The 19,603-nt window shown below is 43.3% G+C and overlaps 1 protein-coding gene across 1 annotated transcript in view; it reads right to left on the bottom strand.

Moving 5' to 3' along the window:
• The window catches only part of LOC308297553 (hormone-sensitive lipase-like), a gene marked incomplete at its 3' end in the record, with an annotated part of 58,159 nt that overhangs the window by 21,670 nt on the left and 16,886 nt on the right, over positions 1-19,603 (bottom strand). Inside the window, exons 2-6 of the mRNA XM_080741010.1 lie at positions 11,641-11,882; positions 6,848-7,132; positions 5,167-5,257; positions 3,271-3,416; positions 2,683-2,868 (exon numbers count right to left, since the gene is read on the bottom strand). Coding sequence (XP_080597136.1) covers positions 2,683-2,868; positions 3,271-3,416; positions 5,167-5,257; positions 6,848-7,132; positions 11,641-11,882 — 950 coding nt within the window. The remainder of the gene's footprint in view (positions 1-2,682; positions 2,869-3,270; positions 3,417-5,166; positions 5,258-6,847; positions 7,133-11,640; positions 11,883-19,603) is intronic.

Genomic DNA, 19,603 nt, shown 5'->3' with positions numbered 1-19,603 from the left:
GTTATTTCTACCGTTTTAAACTTCCTACGGGCTCAGAGGATCAGCAAACACTGAATCACAGTGTTTGTTTGCTAAACTCTATTGAATGTCTGCAGTCTGTGCACACACTGCGAACAAAGGGCCTGTTTTCAACGTCCAACTGTCTGACATTGTGTTCTTGCTTTAGCAATGCGGCTCCCTTCGAGAGTGGGGAGAAAAGCTAAGCTACACTGCACTGCAGCAACTTGCTACTAACCTAGGGTGACCATATTTTCAGCCGCTCAAACCGGGACGCGAACCCTGTTGCCTAAAAACCGGGACCCTCAAAGCAATGCACACATTACAGTGAGTGATTGACAAACAGCCTCAGCGTGACTTCAGACACGCAATGAATTTGTTCATGTTTTCTGATTGTTTAGGTTAGCATGTTTACATGAAAAGAACTTGTTAAATGTCTGTCTATGCAACCACTGAAAACAGCTACTATTATTTTAATTCTGGCGAAAACCGGGACAATTTTGTAGTAAATGTTATTGTTTATGTGTTGATGTTAATATTAGTGTTTTAGAGATATTTGTCAGGACACCGGGACACGCAGCTTGAAAAATGGGACAGTCCTGGCCAAACTGGACGTCTGGTCACCCTATACTAACCATCACCACAGAGAAACACTAATAACCATGTATGAACAAAAACAATGTAGGATGGAGGTCGGGAGAGGAAGAGAAGAGGAAAAGAAGGGCGGGAGAGAGAGGGAAGTAAGAATGTTTATGAATAGGAATCAAATGATATTTAGATGGAGAGCAAGGGAGAGAAGGAAAAGGGAATGAAGAAGAATGGGAGGAATTTTGAGGAAGATACGTGTGAGGTGAGAGGGGGCAGCAAGGGGAGGCCAGAATGGAGGGATGGAGGGAGAGAAAAGGGTGTCTGGGGAAATGCAGGCTTGTATTTTGAAACAATAAAAAATATGCTGTTGTTTAGTTGGAGCGAGATCAGTGACTCAAAGTTTTTGCTGATAGCATATCTGGTTGGGTGCCAGGATACAGAGCAAGAGGGAGGACATGGAGAGAGAGAGAAAAGAGGAGGAAGGCATAAAGAGAGATCTCCCTCCCTATAGGGAATGGTGTTATAGATGCTTACCTGAGAGTTAGAAAGAGAGAGAGAGACACACTCACAGAGAAAGAGATAGAGTTAAAAGAGAAGCAGAGGCACATAATGACAGCGAGTAGATTAAATGTAAAACGGATGAGGAGGGTTTGTCATTGATAAGCAGACAGAGGCAGTCGGCCAGGGAAAACCTTAAGATTATTAATTAGGGAAACAATTATCTTTAAGAGGACATTGTCTTTGTGACGGCTATGTGTGGTGGGTCGTAAAGAGACTAATGAGGAAAACTGTCGTAAACTTAGGACAGGTCAGACGCCAGGCATTTAAACGCAAACTACAGAAAGGACTCTTAAAATGGTACTCAAGCTGACCTTGGCTCAAGTCCCATCAGTATCTTCCCCGTCTAGCTACTGTAAAGTCTGAAAAGAAAACCCCATACTGCCCCTTGATTGTCAATTAAAACCCCGCTTCCCAAAAAATGGGTCAGGACCCATTTGTGCCGTGAGTGACCCACATTTTTATGGGTCCCTTAATTTTTCGTTTTCTACATTTTGGTTTTAATTACCGTATTTTCCGGACTATAAGGCGCACCGGACTATAAGGCGCACTGTCAATGAATGGTCTATTTTCGAACTGTTTTCATATATAAGGCGCACCGGACTATAAGGCGCACATAGACGCTACCGTTGCGTTATGCATCCAACAGATGGAGCTGTGCTAAAGGGAATGTCAATGTCAATGAATGATCCATATATAAGGCGCACTGGACTATAAGGCGCACTGTAGTTTATTGAGAAAATTAAAGGCTTTTAAGTGCGCCTTATAGTCCGGAAAATATATCATTTCTATATTTTCAAAAAACATTCAAAGATTTTCAAGAATAAAAATAAAATGCAATGATTTTTTAAGTCATATCGTTAATGAATAAAAGAAAAATCTAAGAAAAAAACCCACACTGGATTAATTTAGAACATTTAACCACGTAATCCCTATATCATACCAGGGTCCCCGAGGGTTCTGTACTTGGCCCCTTCCTTTTTTATACCAAATCGCTTTGCTCTCAAAATGCTGATCAAGAAACTCTGCTATTTTTGCTGAATGTCATATGTCATGCCCAGAATAGGGATGCTAGGGCTCATGTGGTTAAAATAACAGAGGGAGATCATGTAACTGAAACACGCAATTTTTGGAAATAGTGTGAAAACTGAAACCGAGAAAAGGTCTTTTGAAGTTCAGTATACTCTACTCCTCTCCTTTGCACCTGGTAACTACTTATATAGAGTGTGTCTGGTATGCAAGACTTATAGATTGTGCCTGGTATGCAAGACTTATAGATTGTGCCTGGTATGCAAGACTTATAGATTGTGCCTGGTATGCAAGACTTATAGATTGTGCCTGGTATGCAAGACTTATCTACATCTAAATAAAACTGAAAACAAACAAATAAGACTCGACACAATGTTAATAACTGTAACTATTCAAGCCTGCTGTGAAATTCATCAAGTCTACTAACAGATTATACAATGGGGAACAGTATGGCATTTAAACGTGCCATTGCACTGTAGTGTGAACTGGATTAAACAGATTCCAGGTTACCTGTCCTTCGCGCAAGTCATAGGAGATGAGCCTCATCTGGACGGGGGCGGGGCCGATGTGTGCCGACGGTGCTGGTATGGTTACGTACACGGTGGGGTTGGACACCGTTGGCAGGTCAAAGGGGATGGCGGGGACGGAGAGCGCACGGTTCACTTTGACCTGGGTGGACGTCATACTGGCCAGACCCTGGAGAGAGACAGAGAGAGAGGAGGAGGGAGAGACAGAACGCGAGAGATAGATTAAACTAAGGATAAAGAAATAGAATGCATAGCCGAGATACACAATTGTGGGTGTGTGTGTGTGTGTGTGTGTGTGTGTGTGTGTGTGTGTGTGTGTGTGTGTGTGTGTGTGTGTGTGTGTGTGTGTGTGTGTGCGCGCGCGCGCGTGCGTGCGTGTAAGTACATAGTAGATAATAATAGATTGATACAACACAAGGTATGTATGTGTACAGTAGGTAATTACATATGCCTACCTATGAGCGTGTGTGTGTGTGTGTGTGTGTGTGTGTGTGTGTGTGTGTGTGTGTGTGTGTGTGTGTGAGTGAGAGAGATAGCGTGCGCACGTGTGCGTCATTCAAGTCCCACTCACCGACAGGACCTCGGTCTCTGTGATGTTCCAGAAAGTCTTCCAGAAATGCACGTCCAGGTTCTGGGTGACGCGTTCGTACTCTTGGCCCCTCAGCTCAGGGTCGATGGCGTACTTCCCAGAGTTGAAGAGGGAATTCGCCGCTACGCCTGAGAGAGGAGGGCGAACACAGAGAGAGGGCAGGGGACAGACGGAGGAGGGACGGTGGGTCAGAAGGCGAGTAGATGAACGGGAATGAGTGGAAGCAGAGTTGAGGAGAAGAGCAGAGTTTGTAAAAAGGGAAAGTGAAACCACTCGCGGGGAGCAGTGATGAGGAAAAGAGATTGCAAGGTCAAATTAGCAGAGGGGATTAGATAAAACGGGAGGATAGAGTAATGAATTGTCAAAGACAAGGGACAAGAAAGAAGGAAAAAAGAGGACGTTGGAAGGTGGAATTAGAGGGAGAGAAAGTTGGGAGTGAATGACAGAAGTGCTGGCACATTCAAATTAAAACATCACAACACATCAACTCACTGAGACAGGAATGGAAAGAGGGAGAAAGAATAGAGAGATGAAGAGAGAGAGAGAGTTTATAAGGAGTGATTAAAAGTGACCACCTTTGGTTTATTTAATGTCTGAGAGCATGTTAGCTCAGAAGCCTGTGCAGTTTAATTGGCTTTTAAGTTCCATTCACAGCAATTTCAATGTTTTGTTGACTCTTCAGTTTCAAAGATGAGGTCAGCAAGCGGCCAGCTATGTCGAATAGTGCCACAATAACAGAGAATTTTGCACGGTCACTGTATACAGACTAGGCAATTTCCACTAGGCCATCTGGTAAACAACACACATTTTCAAAAATGGATTCTTCCATCAAAAGAGTAAAGAAATGCCTGCCTATTCGCCCATAAGATAAGCTCTACGTTAAACAGGAATTAAACGTCCAAATCTACAGGGGTAGGTGCCGTGTTGAAACAAAAAAGCTTTGTAAGATCTGTATGCACACACGCACACACACACACAACACACACACACGACCAGGCATCAGTGAGATCAAGGCCGACTTCACACACTATGCAGCTTCCGTTCCCATGACTTCTCTTACACGAGATGCTGTGTGAATCGGAATCTACGGAAGTGGAGAAAGTCTGACTTTTTTCTCAATATGAACGGAGCCATGTGACCACTGCACCAAAGTAACCTCCAATGCAGAAGTTAAGGACATCTAGTCTCATGACACCTTTAACCACTTAAATTTTATAAAATGGTGTCAATTCATGGGTTGCAGGTGTTCTGGTTGGTGTAGAACATTAGTTCTAAGTCAATCAAAGTGGTTAATGCTATCAGGGACCATAGAGTCTAGACCCCAACGTCTTCACTTTGTCAAAGTGCCTAGAGAAGACTATGAAGGGTGGAAGAGGGTCATTATAGTACTCACCGCCGGGTGCAATATCTCCTGCCTCCACTGTGGCGCAGCAGAGAGCACAAGACACAGTAAGAGCAGGGAGGGACCATTTCTCAAGGCTGTTTAGTTTGCTCTCTACATGTTGCATAGCATATTCAAATACTTGCTAGTGTACGTTTGTTCCACTTGCGAACGCACGTGTGCGTGTGTCTGTGTGATTGTCCTTGTACTTAATACCCCTGCCTCTGTGCGTATCTATGGCTGTGTGTGGATGTGCGTGCGTTGCGTGTTTAAAACACTCCGGTGTCCCTGGGCTAACTGGTGTAACTCATATATATTTCAGAGCATGAAAGAGCATTGGCGATCTGAACACACACGAAAACATCAAAAAGTTACACGCTGTCAAGGGCCAGGGAGTCATATTGCTGCGGAGCGAGAGAATGATCAGTGAATGAGAATGAGGTAGCTAGACGGACGGTGGTGTGTGTGTGTGTGTGTGTTGTTGACCAGAAACAAACCTATTCCTGACTGCTGGCGTTTGTAGTTGTCTCCGAAGGCCACCAGGCCAATGGCAATAGTCTGCAGACAGGGCCGAATGCCTGGGGTGAACTAGAGCAGAGGAGAAAACAAAAAAAAGAAGATTGGGATTACAGAGAATATGAGAATGGGGTCGTAGAGAGGAGAGATGAATGGATGGTTGGGGGAGTGGAGGGGGGGCTGTTAGCTGGGTAGATGATGGGAGCCCTGTACTCCCCCTTCTTCACCCCTTTTAACACAATATCTTCACCCCTTTTAACACAATATGCAAATTCCCCTTATTTAGTCACTGCTAACCCCTAGGTTCGGTCCTGACTAGGGAGGGTGTAGACCAGGGATACTTAAACTTCTGAACTTGTGGGCCACATTATACAAATGTCAAGGGGCCAGTTGATAAAATGACATTACTTGATTGACTTCTTTCTTTTATTTGCTTTATTTCCACATAAGACAAGTGCAATGTGCATTATTTTACAGCATGGAATTCCATTTATAAATTGCCAATGACACAATTTGTAATCAAAGTAATTTGCTACACTTTTTAATAATTCTGTACAATTAGCATATTCCACACAAACACTAAAACAAACTAATGTACATTTGTCTGCTATTTGTCTGGGTTGATATCTGTCTGCCTGCAATGAAGTGGGATAACATTAATGATAGCTGAGCACATCTCTCTGTCAATTGCTTCCCAATGTTATTTATGACTTGGCCCACATTCAACACAAATGGCTTTTTACAGAAGGTAAACTTGTGAAAATAAATAGTTATGGCTAAGGAAAATAAAATAAAATCAAGCAACACTGTTTAGCTACCAAATGGCTAATGATGCTGTTGTTAAGTAGAGCTACAGTACATTTCTCTTTAATTTCATTCCATTAGGCCTACAATGTCATTTTGGGTATTCTAATTAGTCGGGCAGAGCCACTGGTAAAAAAAAAGAAGAAAAAAAGAAAGAAACTCGGCGAGATGTTTTGGCCATCTGCTCAGTTTAAAGCTTGTTGGATGCGTGACTTAGAGTACATTAAGCTGGTGGGCCACAGCAGGTCAGAAGTGGCCCGCGGGCCAGTGTTGAGTATCACTGGTGCAGACAAGCATGTGTCCTCCAATATATGTTATTCCTTCATCAGGGCAAAGATTAGGTACAAAGTGCTTGTACAATAAAAAGTATAACATGCAATGATCAGAACATTTTAGACAGAAGTAGATGCACTACTAAACAAGCTGCATGGCTTAGGGGGATATGGGCTTTTTATCACCATGTTCCAGATGTACTTGACGTCCCAACTGTGCATGAATGAAACAGAGCATTCATTTCAGACCAAGAATTAAGCAAAAACATAACAACGCATGATGCAAAAATATATAATTGGGCATGCACTTTAGCTTCAAAGTTCAGTGTTTCTGAGGTTTGAAGCCGTGCTGCCTCTGGGCAACTGAATTTCCCCCACAGGATAATAAAGGTATCTATCCATCTATCTATCTATCCATCCATCCCCCAGTTGTGTTAGTATAGACTATAGATGATCGTCAAAGCCGGGATTCGAACCCCCAGCCTACGCTGTGGTGGGCAGTTACTTTTACAACTGCACCCAGGAGTGCCACACAGTACCTCCAATTCCCTTCCCCATCCCATCTATCCATCTCCACCCTCCTCACCTGGAACCCCAGGCAGCGGCCATAGAAGCAGCCCTTGTGCATGGAGCAGTACTCGCGGACGAAGCTCTGGCTGAGGCCGCTCTCCTCTTGGAAGAAGAGGTTCCCGTGGCTGTTGTCGTGCAGGAGGCGCTGGGCCAGGTAGAGGAGGGCACGGAGCTGGCACAGCGCACTGCAGTACGCCTCCATCTCCCCGGCGTTGTGCGCCGCCCGGAAGAAGATGCTGCGGCGGTTGGCGGTGATATAGCGCCCCTTGTGGATAATGTGGAGGATGCAGCATCGTACCACCTGGGGAGACATGCAAAACAAATTTAAAGATATTTTTTACAGCATGGGTATCTATGGGGCCTGTGTGTGTGTGTGTGTGTCTGTCTGGTTGCAAATCCGCGGCTAATCTCACAAACTACTGGATCGATCAGTGATTTCCTTGTCCTAAAAGCAGTGAGCACCCAACCTACTCAGATTGGTCTGTTGGCTGGGCAATATCAATAAGGTCACCAATACCGACCGATATGCCCATACTGTATATGGGCATGCCATACATATACCGAGCACATCAGATTTTGCCCGCTAAATTAAAGGTGAATTGCCCACCCACATTTGTGTTTTACAAGTATATCAAACATATCATTTTCCAAATGTTTGTCTGAGTGAGTGTCTGTCTGTCTGAGTGAGTGTCTGTCACAGCGTTTCTCCTCAGTGGCTGGAGCAATTGATCTGAAATCGCATATGAACACACCTAACATAACTGTGAAGCCCGTTTGTCACTTTCACAAATCATATGCTGTATATTAGCATTTTTATGGTGTATCTATATCTATTCTGCATCTAGCTTGAGGCATATCTATTCTGCATCTAGCATGAGGCAACATGTTTAACCAGCTGTGTGTGTGTGTGTGTGTGTGTGTGTGTGTGTGTGTGTGTGTGTGTGTGTGTGTGGGCGGGCGGGCGGTCGGGCAGGGGGGGGGGGTTCTGTTGTCTGGCCCTGTTACAGATTTTGTCCAAAAATCATGCAGATCGGTACACAGTATCTCTGTAGCCATTAAACGAAACAGGTATCTCTTACATTGATGCTCCTACATATTATCATGCAAGCACCAGTTAAAGTTACTTTCCATCCCTCATATACTGTGTGCACAGTGCACATCCCATAACCCACACACTGCACATCATTTCAGAGCTCATATCTTTGAACGGGTAAGGACTAGTTCTATAGATTCTTTGAATATGGACCCCAACAGCATCAAAGTAAAGAGCCGACCCCAGTCAACTACGTAAGTATTATTTCATTTCGTAGAGGGTTTTAAGAAGAATTCTGGACTGGCAGTGTTATTTATCCCAGAAAGCGGTACCGGTAATTTATTTTTTTCCATCTCGGGTCCGACCACGAATGGTGGGACATTACACTAAATCGCTTATTTCTATCACCCGACAATTATATATTACTGTAAGAAAAGCACTAGTCCGGAATCTCCTTTAAGTGGTTAATGAATAAAACATGATTTCAACCAATCTATATGGTAAAACATGTTCATACAGTATAACTGGTGCAGTGATTGGAAGTGCTCTCCCTGCTCTTCCATTGATACCCCGGTGCTGGGTAAGACACCTACTGGTTGACAAGCAGTACCGCCTGGCCTAATCTCAACGGGCCAGGCGGGGAATGTCGTTTGGTTGAGCGGTTGAGCGGTATAGACATTTGGTCTCATGGACTCTCTCGTAATCCCTTTACTGTATGTAAAGCACTTTTATGAGCATTTCTACAAACGTAGTCTCATTCACGATTTTTGTTCTAAATTTGTTCCTTGGTATGAACATATCTCCAGTATGCTTTTAGACTTTGCTTTTTAGAAACAGCAAAGACAGCACATAGAATGCTTATTATTCTAAGAGAATAAGAAAGAAGAAAAGGGCCTGTTCAACTAATTGCTTGGTTTTGAAGTAAAGATGTATAACTGGGTGTATAGAGGCAAATGCTACCAAATTTAAGTTTTTTAGTTGAAAGTTCATTCAGAACTTAACATAATGATGTCCCTTGGTGCATTTAAATGCAGGACAGCGGCAGACACTGCCTCTCCCCATGGTGGATAGATTAGTGGGCAAGATATCCCTCTTTTAATTACAGTCCTTGAAGCAGGACTCAGGAGGCTCTCCTGGGCCGTTTGACTCATTTAAGATTAGTGTGGTAGGCTCTCAGAAGGAAGGGGTTAAGTTAAGAGAGGGGCATGTTTTTAATCACTGGCTGGACATGAGCAGTACGTGGAAATCTCACCACTTTACTCAGGGTGTTAACGCATTAGACCAACCAGAACTATGGGGATAAAGAGAGATTAAAGGGGGGGAGAGCGAGGAAAAGCGACGAGAAGAGGGGAAACAGACGAGTACTCATTTTCTTCGTCCGCTAGATTTGTTCGATAGCGGTGGGCGGCAGCATGGGAAGTATAGTGATGTTTCATCAATAACAGTGGGGAGAGAAAGAACAGTACAGTACGTACAGTGGCGGTGAGGGGTGATACTGCGCAGCTGAAGGAATTTATCTATCCTGATTCCCTGACATAAAATCAATCTGTAAAACAAATGGGCTGACCTTGAGACAAAGAGAGATATCAAGTCAGAGAATGGATGGTTGGGCAGCTCCTCGTGGGAAGGAGAGAATACCAATAAGATTAACGTATCTTGCGGGCTTGATCAGTCTTCAGGAAGGTGGTGATGGTGGAGGGCTCACGCCCACAGACATAATCTGAGAAGCGATTGCTAAAACGCTGCACCTCCTCCGCATGCAACAGATGTACAAAATAGCTTGATGCCTGTCCACCTTCCAAAAAGTGAGTGTAGACTTTCCAAGGAGTGAGCGTAGAAACGCATGCACACATACCGTGACTGTCCACACATGTAAGGACTACAGTAAGTCAAGTGCTGGTTAAAAGACGTATAGCACACAGACAACCCTAACACAGTAGTACCCTAACCTTGGGAAGTAAGAGGTTGCTGTGGAGTGTGGGCAGGTATACTGTACTGTATATGGTGTAAGAGCCATTTGAGCACTACTGCTGGTTGCCGACTAAAGGGCTCTAAGTCCTGACGTGTGTCTGTGAGAGGCTGGTGTTGTGCTTTTATGTTTATTTCTTTATTATGTCAAGTATAGGATTTGGCTAATAAATAACGTTGATGCTGAAATCTATTGGAAGGTTTGGACATCAGTTTCTTCACACCACACGTCAGGACTTGGAGCCCTTTAGTCGGCAACCAGCAGTAAGTTATTTTGTCACAGTTATTAATCACTATTGGTAATGATGATTTTTGGTGGAAGAATATGTTTTTATCATTTTCTACGTGCCTTTTTTGTTAATTGTGTTTAATTTTTGTGTTTAATTTGTTTAATCAGTGCCATATATTTGATGAAATGCTCTGTAATGACCTCTTTGACTACGTTGCTCCTCTGTCAGCATGATGGATGTGGAGATAGGATGTACAAGGTTCTGGTTATTAAACCCTGTGTAATCATCAATCAGCCGTTGGTCCTTCACGACCAACAGCTGACCAAATGTGGTTGAATTAAATGCAGAGTTTCACAATTACATACAGTTAACACCTCTATTGCCAACCCTGAGTTTCTTGAGTTTGTATACTGTAGGTACCCCCCCTGTGCCAACCCGAGATCTTTTTTTTTTTTTTTTTCTAAAATGTTTTTTGGACCTCAAAAAATGTATTAGTCATGATCGTGATCGCGAAATTGCATGTTTAACCCCCATACCAACCCATTCTTTCAAACATGGCAGCAATGTTTGTTTACATCTGAAGAAAACATAATGGCTGCTATATCATGAATGCCTGAACGGATTTCCAAGCGGATTTTTTTGTTTGAAAGCTATGAACAGCGTGCACACACGTGGTGCATGATCTAGGCATGGGCGTGCATGATCCATGCACTATGAATTACATGGAAGTCTATGGAGACCATGGCATCTTGGACCTTCAAAGACATTGTGAAACATAAAAAAAAAAAAAATTAGATTATTAGCAATTATTGTGTGCTTTTCTAAGTCGAATGTACACCGATAGGATTTACAATGTTAGTCACAAAGTCATCGGTAGTTATTTAACGACAAGATATTACGTTTGAACTAGGGCACAATTTGTGCATTAACTTGGGATAATTAACTTATGTAATTAAGGCAATGAAATGTTGTCATTTATTTTACTCAACTTCTTGTGTCAGGTACGACTCTTCTAGCATGTGAGATTATTCACAACAGAGCAACTTCGTGCAGACAATGAGACAAACACACACAGTCAGCATCCACTGCTCTCTTCCATTCACACTACTGTGAGCAGGTTTCTTACTAAACCTCACCATTATCCCCCTTTCCTTCAGTAGCACAACCAAGGGTGCAGACTTAGTTTTTATTTGTCAAAATAAAAAATGTAATATGTACATTTGTCATGATAAACAAATGTAATATGTATATGTCATAACAAATAAGGCTTACTAAAATATGTATAAATCTGCCGCAATTTATCTTTACATTCCCATAACAATGAATATACAGAGAAAATTGGCATCTTTTGGACACATTTACAAATGTTGATGAATCATAATTAATCACAGCTAAACTGTGATTAATCTGTTTAAAATGTTTTGACAACCTAGTCTGAACTAGAAAATGTAAAGCTATTCTAACTACGAACTTCTAATAAGCAGGGACATTTTTGTCCCCTTCCATCCATTGGGTTGGACTTGCAAACTTTGAGATTAAGCCCCCCACCCCCGTAACAGTCGGCGACAGACGTCATACCTTGACCAGGGAACGGTAGCCATTGGCAGGTATGTGCGGGTCGAAGTCGAAGTGGTGGTAGATGGCGGCGAAACCAGTGACGACAGGCTCCAAGCTATGTCCATGCTCCTGGATCAACGTCATGGACTCCACCAGACGTCGAGCCGGTTCCCCCTGGGAGCCCTTGGCACCCCCCGAGAAGAACGCCACATTCTCCTCGCACACTCCGTAGAGGGCTGCAAACACCGCCTTGGTGTCCATCACTAGAAAAGAGGGAGAGGGGAAGGGGGGGTGGGGGGGGGATAGGTTGTTGAGACAGAAATTAGTTATTGGTCTGTGCGAGCGCGCGTGCATGCCCAATGAGTATCTTGAAAAAAAGAAGAAAAAAATGATTAAAAAGACAATGTCGATTTTGAATCTTCAATAAATTATTCTACAGATCATACAGTGGTGTGTGTCAAACAACAACCTTAGAAATGTGTTTTTAGAGATTCCAAAATGTGGACATATCCGTGTGATGTCATAATGCATACAGCAGTGACGTCAGTACGTGCGCATCCCGCGTCTCTGACGCATTCACGTTGCCTAGAGACGCATTCACGTTAGTGTTCTGGGGTCCCACGGACGCATCGCCTCCATTGGAGTCCACGTGAAAATAATTTACCACGTCGCGAAAAGAAATATATTTTAAAAAGTCCACAGACGCCACCATTGTTCATGGGTTAAGGCATGCTACTGTACCCTACGTTAACACAAATGAAATCCGCGTAGAAAGTCTTAAAACAGACGATAGAACTAACGACAGTGTGTGTTTGGAATCCACCGACGCTATTGTGTGCTCCTTGCATGGTCACAGAATTCAATGGGTGCATTAGTTTTAGCGTAGCACCGGGCCGCTCTCTGACCATAGTGGCACAGCGTGTTAGGTGATACACCAAGAAGGGTTCCCCCACCGAACGTGGGTTTGGCTTGTCGAGCCTGTTATCGGGTAAGCGTCACGTCATGGGCTGCTATAGCGGCCGGGGGCCGGGAGGTACAATGTGTCATCGATAGTTGTGTGCTTTGGAAGTGCATGCGTGCCGCGGAACAACGGTGGAACGCGTGAAACACTAAAAAGTTTGGTTACCTTTTGGAAAAGACAAGGGGAGAGCTAAATACAATGGCTATATGCAGCACGGTTGTTACATCATGCTCGGGAGGGAACACTGTCTTCGACAATGCAGACGGAGCCAGGCACTTGTCCATAGTGCATCACATAAGACCCAAGTGCAATCAATAACTTTGCACGTCTGCGACTAGCTCTGGTCCATAGCGTTAGTGGAGTTCTCCTCCACTAACGCTATGGACCAGAGCTAGTCTGAGACGAGTTGAAACAACTCCAACGCGGGCTGTTGAAGCAGCGCGACACCCGTTCTCTACCCACAGTATGTGGTGCTTGAAAATATGAATGATTCCATCGATAATAATCCGTTTGGGACACTCAAAATCACTGCCATAGAGTTATAATGTATCGCTCCGTGCGAATGAATCCGTAGCGTTGCCAGCGCGACTTCTGAGTCTACCGAAAATAGCAGATGTACAAGATCACAACGCGGTGCGAGCAGACACGGTTTGAGCTTGTTGATTGGGTATTTTTTTGTTGCGTGACACCGTCTTACTATGCATTATAAATTACACTGTTAAAGAGACGGTACACATTTAGTTTCTTCAAATATTTTCCAAAAATAAAAAGGTTGACTTGCCTTCTGTCTGTTAAAGTACTGTATTTGAAGGCCCTGGTCAAATGTATTTAATGGAAAAAATAGATATGCATTTACTGTAAAAAAAAAAAAAAAAAAAAAGGAGACATGGAAATGTTAGCCTATAGTTTATAGTATAGTTTTACAGTAGGCTATTATTATTAATTCATGAATAGTACTGTAATTATATATATATATATATATATTAGTGTCTCATGTCTTTCCACAAAATAACAGAAAAAAGCTCAATAGTGGGCTCGATAAAAGCCCGGCTCGATAAGCAACAGCGATAAAGTGCTCATTATCAATAAAAATTAACAAGCTCCATCCCTAGTGTTTCTTCATCTCAAGGTACTATTATAGTTTAATTGTTTCATTCGTTTTTGTATGTATTTTGTAAGATAAACAATGTAAATAACCATATAATAACCAATTCAAGTTAAATGCTGCACTTTGTCAAAAATGACATGACGCGTTGAATTTTTGTGGGACCCATAAAATATCCCTGGGACTCATCCGAAAGACCCTCCTTGGGTCCCGGGACTCATTACATTAAAAACCTATTAACATCACTGATACAGTATATCATAATGGATATCATCTTATTCTTTTTGTTTTGTTTGTTTTTTGCAACACCATACACACAATTTATTCCCATCAGAACAAGAGTTGGGTACAAAACCGGCAACATGTCCCATTAAAGCAGAGTCCATGGGTAGACTAGGAAGATATGCATTCAGGTCATTGTTCTTACTTCTTAATGGCATACTTCTTTTCCCTGCCTGTGATGTCAGTAATTTAGTAATGTCAGTCTTCTATTATATTTGGGATATGACTCCCAAATTGGACAAGGTTTCAAGTCGATCATAGCCTCATTGAAAATAAATGTATATGTGTTCTCATACTTTATGTAGAACTTTATTCCTGTGGCCTGCTGGCAGTGTGCACAAGACATTTGGCGCTGATCGTTTCCCGCGTTTGCACGATTAGCTCCGGGCACACAGGCAGACGCATAGAGAGACCCTCATGGACAGCAACATTCCTGCAGAGCCACGCTATAAAAAGCACATCTTTAAAAAGCTTGCCTCCCACCAGTTACCTCCAACCTGCGAGCAAGCATAACAGACAGCTGGTTGATACCCATGACCAGCAGGAGACAGACACTGTGGGGTGCATGGATCGCTGGCCATGTCTTACACATTATGCCCTCTTACGTCAAATAACTAATCCCCCTCCTAGCCCTGGCTCACGGAGGCTCATTGGTTGCGACGTTTTGAGGCGAGACCCGAAATTAACCAATGTAAATCCAGGATAATCAGACCCAAATCCGCCGAGATCCACACATGAAACGGGAAGGGGGAGAAGCACATGGGCTTCGCTTATGTCACACAAGCACACAGGATAGCGCCCACCCCACACACACTCTTGCATGCACTCAACACATGACTACCTAGAATTCCACAACTAGGTATACTGCTGCTGGTGAACAACAAACTGGGGTGTTTGAACTATATTAGTATTAATTACCTATATTGCATTGCAATTCTTGCATATTCTAATAAAGTAAGAAAGAAATAACTACCTCAACTACTGTCTGTGTCGTGTTTATAGTTATCAATGGTGAAAGTTAATAACACCACAAAATTACAAAGAGCATACACAACAAATTATGTGCGTGGCGTGCACGTTCGATACAAATTGCACCCCTCCGTCTCTGTCTTTATTGACAAGCGCCTCTTGGCTCGCAACAGGTACATTGTGTTTTTCTACAGAGTCACCCGAGATAGCCGTTTCCAAGACACTGGACACTAGCCTTCGGGGCCAGGCTGGTTACTTACTGTATAAGGTAACTTGGGTGCTGAGGGACACAGGACAAGAGTGGAAACACAACAGTGGGAGAAAAGACGAGCAGGAATAAATAAGACATTAGTGTCATCATTATCAGACAAGAATAAAGTGGATGAGTCTGCTTGACTTTAGGAGTCTGCGTCCTGTCATTAAGGGGAAAAGAAATGAGACCGTTTTCCATTAAAGAAATATTTCACTTATGTAGGAGAGATTCAGGATATAGTCAGCAGAGCAGACACCAGCTATAGACAGTCCGCCAGCTTCCACTGACTCACACAGTTCCAATCAATACTTGGAGAGTGTACTTACAAAAAAGAAAAAAAAGACAAAGTGGACAGTGATATACTTAACACACACAAAAGAAAGTTAGCTCTGCCTAACTTGCGCTTTCACTGGATACAAATTGCCACTATTGCAAGAAGTATAATTTCTTCAGAAGTATAATGTCTTCACAAAGTTTGTGTGAAGACGTTTTTGTGCACGCTAGAAAAGAAAAAATCAAACCTCGGTTCGAAGTGGAGCGGTGAATCTGTGTGTGTGTGTGTGTGTGTGTGTGTGTGTGTGTTTGTGCGTGTGTGTGTGTGTGTGTGTGTGTGTGTGTGTGCCTGCACAACAGCGCCCCTCCTTTAACTTGTGTGGCCACTCAAGGTATTGCCAGGCTACAGACATACCCAGCCAGCCAGCCAGCCAGCCAGCCAGCCACATAGCCAGCCAGCCACAGACATACCTGTCTATTGGGAGCGCTTTCACCGCTCCAAAAAAAAGGAACTGTGAGAACCGCTTCAAGGGTCACAGAGCTAATGGAGTCCCCGTTCACACATTATTCTGCTCCAGTCTGTCATGGAGCAGGAGTAATGGGAGATGCCATCTCACTTTGCTGGAAGGGAATCACAACCCCTTGAAAACTGGTGAAGAGAGACATTTGTCACCCAGATGACTCCCAATGTGTGCTCTCTCTCTCTCGATGTCGGGCAGAAACCTTGCATCTACACAGTTCAGCCTTGTATTTATTTTTGAATACGACTGCCGTACTTCCGTCAAGCAAAAGAGTCACACTAAAAGTAGTGAAAATAGCAGATCAACACGCGACGCGCTAGATGGGCCTTTTTCACATTTCTTTCCTCTATTTTTTAATAATAATGAAAAGGGAAAGGTTTTGAACATACAGGGTTTCCACCCGACAGCGCCAATATACAGTAAAAATAATGACTTGCACCCTATATGATCCAACGTGTGGTTGTGTGTTGCATCAGACCCCGACTGCACAGCTGTTGTTGTATTTCATCATCCCATCTCATCCCCATGCTCTTTGCCCTACATTATAGGCCTGCGACCAACAATACTACACCCATCTTCTCCCTCTCTCTTCAGCCAGTGTTCTGCTATTCCCAAACCTTCATACAGTAAAATCATTAAGTGATGTACCCATATCATTTTCACCTTCACAGTACCCTTACCCATAACCTGGCCGATACCGATCAGATACCATTGTGTCATGAATAAAGTAAAAACAAACAAAAAACAATCTAAGGTACTCTCAGAGTCTCAGGGTTCCTTGAGGGGTTCCAAATGGACCCTCACAAGTCTGTAACTAAGGGCGGATTCACACTGCAATCCGTTTGATTAGAACTGATTCTGAAATAGGCCTGGGGCGGTATCGACATTTTGTTACCGCGATTACCGTCTTCCCATTTACCGCCGGTACTGCGGTAATTACCGCACCCCCGTATCTATTAATTAAGGTTCGGCGATAAGCCAAAATATTGCAATCATCTTCCCAAAAATCGCCTCTCCACAGCCTGACTGCCCGAGTTATACTTCTCCGTACAGCACAGCGGGTATGGCTTTGAAAGGAGCAGATCTACAAGCTCACAACACATTGCATCCGCGACGCGTTCTGAGCTTTTAGATCTGCACTGTCGGGTTACCATAGTAACGTAGGCTAGCTACTTGGGCTTTTCAGACACAAACAGCTGTGTGAACAAACCAGAAGAGGAAGGGTAGTCAGATCGTGTACAGTGATTCTGTAAACTCACGTCACGTCTCAACTCTCAAATCGCAGTGATTGAGTGCTGCTATATACAGGTTTTAGTTACAAGACTTGACAGAAAAGGTTATAAAATCGCCGACGCGCCGCCGGACAGGGCACAATGCGCGACGCGGTGGAAAAAGTAAAATAGTTTCATTTTCGGTTTTAGTCCACGCGGCCTGCGCTCCGCCAGTAATCCGTATGAATAAAAAATCACACCCGTGTGAAGTGGAGCTGTGTGTGTGTGTGTGTGTGTGTGTGTGTGTGTGTGTGTGTGTGTGTGTGTGTGTGTGTGTGTGTGTGTGTGTGTGTGTGTGTGTGTGGATCATGTGTACCGATTTGTGTGACATTTGAAGAAAATATGTAGGAAAAGGAGCAAAAAGTGTGTTTTGGAGAAAATTCAAGATGGCGGAAAATCTATCATGGCGCAATGGGGAGATGCGTCATGACCCAAGGAATCCAGGGAAAAAATATTTTTAATTTTCCGACCTACGGTTCAAGAGTTACAGGCCAAAACGTAAAGTGGGGTGTTATGGCGCCACCATGCGGCCAAATGACACAATTATTTTTTATTTAATCCTTGAAATCATTATGAACCTCCTCTCCAAGTCTTGAAACTCTAGCCCCTATGGTTTGCGAGAGACAAATAATTGAATGTGAGTTTTTGCGATTCCCATTATAAGTCAATGGGGAAAATTAATTCACTAATAAATTAATATCAATTAAACTATAGAACCTTTCTCTTAGAAAAGTAATAGCCCATGATTCCCGAGTAAGCCGGTCGATTTGACATATGGCGCGAGTGTGTGGTGGCAAAACTGTGGGACTAGTGGCGTGCCGAAGTTTAGGAAGTTCAGGCTACATACACACACACACACAGACACACAGACACACAGACACACACGGCCACGTATAGGGAGCCTGTGCTTCACACAGCTCCAAAAAGATATGCCACAACACAAGGTATGTATTAACATCCTTGTGTCGAGTGGATTACAGAGAAAGTTTATGCTGCTCCGTCATAGAGTTAGTTGTGCTCCGTACTCTCCTGCCCTATGCACTGTGTGCAGGTCTGTGTCTGAGTGTATGTGGCTTCCAAACATGTGGTACACAGCCCAGAGCAGAGCGGCATGGAGCGCATGCGGTCCTCGCTTCTCCCCCGTTTTAAAACTCGCTTGTTTTCCAATAAAAATCAAACCTCGGTTCGAAGTGGAGCTGTGTGTGTGTGTGTGTGTGTGTGTGTGTGTGTGTGTGTGTGTGTGTGTGTGTGTGTGTGTGTGTGTGTGTGTGTGAGCAGCGCGCCCGCGAAAAAATAATAGGCCTAATATTTTTTATAATTTTTTAATACATTTTATAATGGAAATATGTATATATATATATATATATATACAGTATATAAAATATATATATATATATAAATGAATAAATAAAAAACGACAACAACAGGCAACATATTTTTGCTATGTTTGAAAAATAATAGGCCTAATATTTTTTATAATTTTTTAATCCATTTTATAATGGAAATATATATATATAAATACAAGTATATATATAAATGAATAAATAAAAAACTACAACAACAGGCAACGTATTTTTGCTATGTTTGATTTGTTCTTTTCTTATTTAAATAAAAAAATGAAAACTTCCCCATGGGGGGCTGGAACACCTGCAGCACCCCTAGTTCCCACGCACTGGCAGAGTCCTGCACAGTGGCCACTGTGCCAAATTCACTTTCACTTTCAGCATGTGGATGCTCGGAAGCAAAGAAAGTCACCACAGTTTGATTTGATCATTCCTTAGTCAATTATGAATGGATTTCAAAAATTAAAACGTCTCCATATTGCTTGGGAATTCTACTTCGCAGAGAAACCGTTCGCATCGCGATTTCGGTTTGAAAACGATTAAGTGTGTGTGTGTGTGTGTGTGTGTGTGTGTGTGTGTGTGTGTGTGTGTGTGTGTGCATGCGTGCGTGCGCGTGCGTGTGTCGCGCATGCGCAGATCCTGTTCAAACTCAACGGGACAGTTCTCACTTGTGAGACTGGACACACATTCCTGCCCATAGCGGAGCTCTGTTCCACACAGCTCCAAAAATATACCTTTTTTTGTCTTTTTACCGCGGTAAGCACACTGACACCGCGGTAGACCTCGGTATAGCGCGGTACGGCGGTACGGTGGTTACCGCCCCCAACCCTATTCTGAAAACGGTTGCTGGTTCACGCTGGCCAGCATTCACATTGGCAAAGATTCTCCCTCCCTGGAGACCACTAGCACTATACATCCTGATCCTATAGGTGGCGGTATGCACATAGTGCCTCGCCAGTGAATACAGACGTCATCAACTATGCGACATTACTGATTCTGGTCGCCA

Source organism: Nannobrachium achirus, assembly GCF_963921795.1.
Source record: "Nannobrachium achirus genome assembly, chromosome: 2".
In the NCBI taxonomy this organism is placed as follows: Eukaryota; Metazoa; Chordata; class Actinopteri; order Myctophiformes; family Myctophidae; genus Nannobrachium; species Nannobrachium achirus.
Note: the sequence above shows the minus strand (reverse complement) of the source record. Positions and strands in the feature narration are given on the sequence as shown.